The sequence below is a fragment of the Prionailurus bengalensis genome, chromosome E2, assembly GCF_016509475.1.
Source record: "Prionailurus bengalensis isolate Pbe53 chromosome E2, Fcat_Pben_1.1_paternal_pri, whole genome shotgun sequence".
Lineage (NCBI taxonomy): Eukaryota > Metazoa > Chordata > Mammalia > Carnivora > Felidae > Prionailurus > Prionailurus bengalensis.
Genome location: NC_057352.1, coordinates 8,646,400 through 8,652,399, shown reverse-complemented (window position 1 = coordinate 8,652,399; position 6,000 = coordinate 8,646,400). Strand labels below are relative to the sequence as shown.

The 6,000-nt window shown below is 57.9% G+C and overlaps 1 protein-coding gene across 6 annotated transcripts; it reads right to left on the bottom strand.

Moving 5' to 3' along the window:
- Window positions 1-460: 460 nt before the first annotated feature.
- IRF3 (interferon regulatory factor 3) lies at window positions 461-5,984 on the bottom strand. 6 transcript variants are annotated; one of them, XM_043598533.1, is made up of 8 exons: window positions 5,793-5,984; window positions 4,719-4,891; window positions 3,683-3,854; window positions 3,527-3,597; window positions 2,654-2,846; window positions 2,177-2,554; window positions 1,229-1,344; window positions 461-718 (listed from the first exon to the last, which is right to left on the bottom strand). In XM_043598533.1, exons 2-8 carry the CDS (start codon window positions 4,881-4,883, stop codon window positions 551-553), a joined length of 1,263 nt encoding a protein of 420 aa, XP_043454468.1. In that variant the 5' UTR covers window positions 4,884-4,891; window positions 5,793-5,984; the 3' UTR covers window positions 461-550. The 6 variants fall into 6 exon arrangements, with proteins under 6 accessions (XP_043454468.1, XP_043454467.1, XP_043454469.1 ...); XM_043598532.1 differs by having other exon boundaries at window positions 5,757-5,976; XM_043598534.1 differs by having other exon boundaries at window positions 5,913-5,976.
- Between the last annotated feature and the right edge of the window lie 16 nt (window positions 5,985-6,000).

Genomic DNA, 6,000 nt, shown 5'->3' with positions numbered 1-6,000 from the left:
TCCAGGGCCAGAGGTCACCTGGCAGGAGCTGGGAGGGGACCCGAGGTGCCCCCAGCCAACAGGACAAGGCTCTCTGCTTACTGGACAGGGGCCTGAACTGTTTATAAACGAGACAGAGGTTCTAGATTCTGCCCTGGGGCCTCCCTCGCAGAGCAGCAACCCTGGAATCCGGCCTGGTTTCTAACCCGTCCTGTGTTTCCTACTGTCTGACTTTTGCTCTTCTCCAAGCCTCAGTGTCTTGGTCTATAAAACGGAGGTGACTGTCACACCTCCTCACCAGGTCCCTGGGAAGGGGAAAGGAGGTGACCAGTATCAGCTGCCCCCGCAGTGTCTGGTCCTTGGGCAGTGAGCATCTGGGTTGTGGGTTGCACAGAGGGGTCAGCTGATGCCCTAAGAAGGAATAATGCCTGGCCTGCGTCAGGGCTAGCCCGGAGACCCTGAATACCAGACACACAAGTGGTGACAGTGGTAAGAAACAGTTTATTGGCCAAGGTGAGGGCACAAGAGGCCATCATCCATGAGGCGTGAGGGGTCAGATCTCCCCAGTGACCTAGAAATCCATGTCTTCGACCAGGTCCTGGAGGTAGGCCTTGTACTGGTCCGAGGTGAGGGAGAGTGGGTAGCTGTTGGAGATGTGCAGGTCCACGGTGGTCTCCAGTGAGGAGGCGCCCCCTGACCGTGCCATGTCCAGCAGGGCCCTGAGACAAGTGGGAACAACCTGCAGGAAGTGGGGGGGAAACCCGTCAGGGAAAACACTCCACCTGGTTCACGGGCAGGGGTAGGGTTGAGTGGACTACAACTCCCAGCAGCCCCTACACTGTAATTCCGGGTGAACTATTTGGCCCAGGGCTGCCGGAAGTTGTAGTTTTCCCTATAACCACAACCACCAGAGGTCCAAGAAGTTTCCTAGGGCTGAGGTGCTGGAGGGGTTCCCAGAAGCTAGGGCTGAGCAGCTTGTGGTCAGAAGGACTCCTAGGAGCTGTGGTTCCTCACAGAGACTGTGAGGACTCGTAGTCCACCGACTTCCACATGGTTTTGAGAGTTCCAAACAGGTTGTAGGGGTGAGGAGAAGAGAGGGACACCCAGAAGCTCCTCTGGATGAGAATCTGGTGGTTGCAGAGACTCTTGGAAGTTGTAGTTTTTCAGAGGGGCTTCTGGGACTTGTAGCTCCTCTGCCCTTTGTTAAGATCCCCCCCACTTTAGCTCCAGGAGCCCAGGCCCGCAGCACCTTGACCATCACGAGCTTCTTGATCCACGGCTGGTCCTGGGGCCATGGCTCCCCAACGCAGAACCAGAGGGTGTAGCGTGGTGAGTGTCCGCTTCCTTCAATGAAGGCAATCAGTTCTGGAGGCCCGAGAGCTTAGTGAGGCATGGGAAGAACACCCTCCCCTTCCCCCTCCCTGCCCCCCAGACCTGAGTAACAAACAGCCTCACCTTCATCCCTGACCTGAAGCCCAACATCCCTACACCACCATGACCAGATGGCCGCTGATCTGGGCCAAGTCCCCACAGTGGTGGCACAATCTTAAACATTCCTCCTCCCATGGGGTGGGGCTGGAAGATGTGCACCACCACCACCCCCACCTTGGGACAGGAGCGCGCTCCCGCAGGGACGTTCCAGGATTCTGGAGGCCCAGGTAGTTGGCAGTTTTAACTGCTCTTCAACCCCCCAAGGCCACCCTCTCCTGATAGGAGCCAGTAGCCCCTGTGGCCATTCACATTTAAGTTGTGACTAATTAAAGTCAACATTTAAAAGTCCCTTCCTCCGTTGCATTGGCCTCCTCTAAGTACTTAGTAGCCACACACGGCTAGCGGGTACCACGCCCGACAGCGCACACACACAGCGTTTCCAGCACTGCAGACATTATCTATCGGACAGCAAAGCTCTGAAGGACCTCTCTCTCCTGCATCTCTCTGGCCCCCTATCCTGGTAAGTGGTAATAACTGGTGATCGTGATGACTGTGGCAGGTAATTCCTTGAGCACTTCCGCACACCGCGCCCCCGGCCGCCTACCGGCTCCAGGCAGAGGAGACCCTTCTCCGACAGACTCAGAGCAATCCAGTCTTTTTGCCCCAGGCCGAAGTTCAGTCCTCTGAATTCTATTCCGGACCTCAGAGTTCTAAACCATTGGGGTACGCTCTTTCCACAGCAGAGCTAAGGCCCTGCCTCACTCACCTGCCACGAAGGGCTTCAGGTCGAACACGTCTCCTTCCTCATCCTTGGGGACCTCGCCGCTGGGCCCATGGCCACTGTCAGGGAGGAGCTCCTCGCCCAAGGCCCAGTACGTGTGACAGTGCCCCAGCCTCCGGGCGCAGAGCCGCTGTCCCGCCCTCCACAGAGCTAGCCCCCCACCGAGGCAGCTCAGCACCCGCCTCACGTAGCCCATCACGCCCCTGTCCGTCAGCGACACCCCGGGGTCTGGCAGGATTATTGGCTGTCCAGGCAGCGTCTGGTCTGCATCTGACGCCACCAGCCGCAGGCCCCCCGGGCAGAGGGCAGTCTGCTGGAAGACTTGGCGGCCCCGGTAGAAGGCAGTCAGCTCGAACTCCCACTCTGAGCAGCGGCAGCAGCGACATGAAGGGGGAGGGGGATTGAGTGAGCATAAGGGGGTCCATCGCCCCAGCCCCCTCCCACCCTACAGTCGGCACTCACCTTCCTCAGGCACCAACAGCCGCCTCAGTGGGTTTTCCGGGGGCTGCAGGTTTGGGCAGGGGGCAGGGATGTCTACGCTGGGGCTCAGCAAGAATGGAGGGGTCTCCTCAGGGACCATAGGCAGGCTCGAGGGCCCCCCACCTGGGAATGGGGCCAAGGCCATGTCACTCAGTAACTCCTCCAGTATGTCTTCCTGGAGAGAAGGAAAAAAAGAAAAGGACCCAGGCATTTCCACAGCCTTTTCTGGAGACGCCATATAGACCAGGCCTTTGTGCCCAGCAGTGTAGGGACCCAGAGAGGAGTCACAGCTGAGCTTTGCCCTCAAGGGGCTTCCAGTTGCGGGTGGGGGTGGGAGACCACCGTGGGCACAGAATGGCAAAATACATGCTCTGCTATATGCTGGGTCTACTGCCGGCCCAAGGGGAGTGGCTAAATCTGGCCCCAGGATCTGGCCCTGTGCCAGCAAGACCTGGGCAGAGAAGGCTGGACACGACTTCAGAGGGGGACCTGCCCCAACGCAGACATCAGCAAGACCAAGGGGAGGGTGGTTCTGGGTTCCCAGGAGGCTGAGGGTACCCTAAATAGCAAGGGAAGCTATGAAACTGGGAAGGTATATTAGGGCCTTAAATGCCTGGTGAAAACGGAATTTTCTCCTGAGGATGCCAGGAAACCATGGCAGGGCTATGAGCAGGGGAGGGACAGGGTCAGCTTTAGCTCAGTTTGGGGATGGACCGCAGGGGAGAGAAGGGAGGCTCAGGAGGAAGACGGAGGCGAAGGTCCAGGGGGAGAAAAGGAAGCCTGAACAAGGCCATGGGGACAGAGAGAAAGACGGGCCAGAGACAGGAGGGCAGGAGGGTCGGGATGCGTTCTGACCTGGGTGTCAGAGGGACTGCATCTGCTATTGGTATCTGGAGAGGTGTCCAACTCAGGAAAGTCCCCAGCTCCTGTCAAGGAAGGTGGTAAGTGGAGAAGGGTGTCGGGGACACTCAAAATCCCACCCCTCCACGTGAAGCCCCATTTCTGGCACACCTGAGTTCACAAACTCATAGACCTTGTGGGGGTCGTGGGGGTCCTTGCTCCGGTCCTCGGCTAAACGCAACACCTCCTTCCGGTTCAGGGCCGATCGGAAATTCCTCTTCCAGGTGGGCAGATCAGGTTTATCCTTTCCAGGAGTGTAGGCGCCGCTGGCCTCGGCCCAGGCCTGGGGATCCAGTTGACCAGGATAGTGAGGGTGACTAAGACCCCCTGCCCCAACGTTCTAACCTGGCACGCTCTAACCTGGCAAGGTTCCAGGATTCCCTTGGATTGTCTGCACCCCAAGGTCCCCTATCTTCACTTCTTGAAAACCTTTGCTTTCTTTTTTTTTTTAATTTTTAATGTTTTACTTTTTTGTTTTGTTTTTTGAGAGACAGTGTAAACCCGGCAGGGGAGAGCAGGCTCTGTGCTGACAGCACTAAGCCCAATGTGAGGCTCCAACTCCCCAACCTCGAGATCATGACCTGAGCTGAAGTCTGATGCTCAACCCACTGAGCCACTCAGGCGCCTTGAAAACCTTTGCTTTCTAAGCCAAACTTCCAGGTCCTACTGGGTGTCTAACTCTGCCACCAACCTGCCCCAGGATACCCTGTAATAACCCCGCCCCCTCACACTCTAACCCGGGGTACCGCACCACTGGTATATTCTAACTTGGTGGGGCATCACCTCAGCTTGGGGGCCAAGTCTCGCCTCTAAGGTTCCAAGCCCCGCCCCCAGAATTCTATGACCAAGCCCCCCGCCCTCTGCGAGCTCTGAATCCCCCAGGATGCATTTCCTTCGAGAAATTACCCCGCTTTTCCGGTTCTTTTCCCGGAAACTGGCCGCTCCAACATTGCCTGCGGTCGACACCGATAACCCCGGCACCGATAACCCGGCCGGGTCCTGTCCAAACTCCACCCACCTCCAACTGCCAGCGTCAGCTCGGGCCGATCACAGGCGTGCTAACCCCGCTTTCCCGGCTCCACCCCCTGGGAGTCCATCCCGCCTGGCTGGCAGCTCAGGGTTTCAGGCGTCCGGGAAGCTCACTCACCTGGAAGATGCCGAAGTCCTCCTGCTGGGCATCCTGGCGCAAGCCGTGCTTCCACGGGATGCGGAAGCGCGTGCGACTCTCGTCCAGCCAGGCCACCCCCTCCAGCCGCCCCAAGTCCAGCTGCAACTTCAGCCAGGGCAGGATCCGCGGCTTTTGGGTACCCATGGTTCGGCCTGCGCTTAGAGAGCAGTTCGTGGGCTGGGGGCCCATGTGGCCTGAGGGTGCCACACCCAGACCTCTCTCTCTCACGGGACCGCGGTGCAGGGTCCCTCACGTATATTTTCCTGGGTACAACATAAGAGCCCTTCTTTTTCATCCTCCGGAGAGGCTCCCCAATTCGAGACACCCCCCCCCCACCTCCTTTCTCTAGCTGCTTCTGTCCGGGCCCTCTACCTCCTCAATTCCGCCAGCGTAGAACCTTCCCTCTTCCGTTATGAACCCTTTTCTCCTCTCCCCTCCCCCACATCACCCAACGCAGTCACCTCCACTTCCAAGGTAGAGCCTCCCCTAGTTATTTCAGTGCAGACGCTATTCACTTGTAGATCTCTACCTCCCGTATTTATCCCTGTTGTTGACCCCTCCTACAATTCCCCCACAGAAGAGCCCCTCCCCCATTTCCATCGTAGACCCTCCATCCACATCCCCCCCCCCCAAACAGCCTCCCTCCTCTAGGGCACCCCCCCAACACACACACACACACACACACACACACACACTTCATAGAGTGGACTGCCTTCCATTTTCTGGGTCCACTCTTCCTTTCATCCCCTAGTGCAGACGCCTCCGATCTCCGCAACCTCCTCGCGCCCCGCTACTTTTTTCTTTTCTTTTGTTTGTTTGTTTTGTTTTGTTTTGTTTTTACAGCCGACCTCCAGCACCGGGTTGCTTCACTTTTTCTCCTCTTTGCTTCACTTTCCCTGGAGTACACAGTGCCCCTCTGTGCTATCAGGGTAGACCCATCCTTTCACCCGTTTCTCACTCCGGACGTCACCAATTCCCCAGCTACCCGCCCCCCCCCCTCCCCGCCCTGCTACCTACGCAGAGGGTCTCGGCGCGCAGAGTGCTAGGACCCACCCCTGCTTTTGGGGTCCGATAGCTCTCGAACTTGCAGCTGCACACCCTCCTTCTCGTCAGCTGAGCTTCAGAGCAGTGGCCCTTTCTTTTTCTATCGATTTCACGAAATAAAAACTTTACGTTCAGATGGTTGACAGACTCCTGAGCCAGAGGCGGCACCAAGAGCCCGGACGTCCCCCCCACCCCTGCCCAACCATACCTTTTAAGG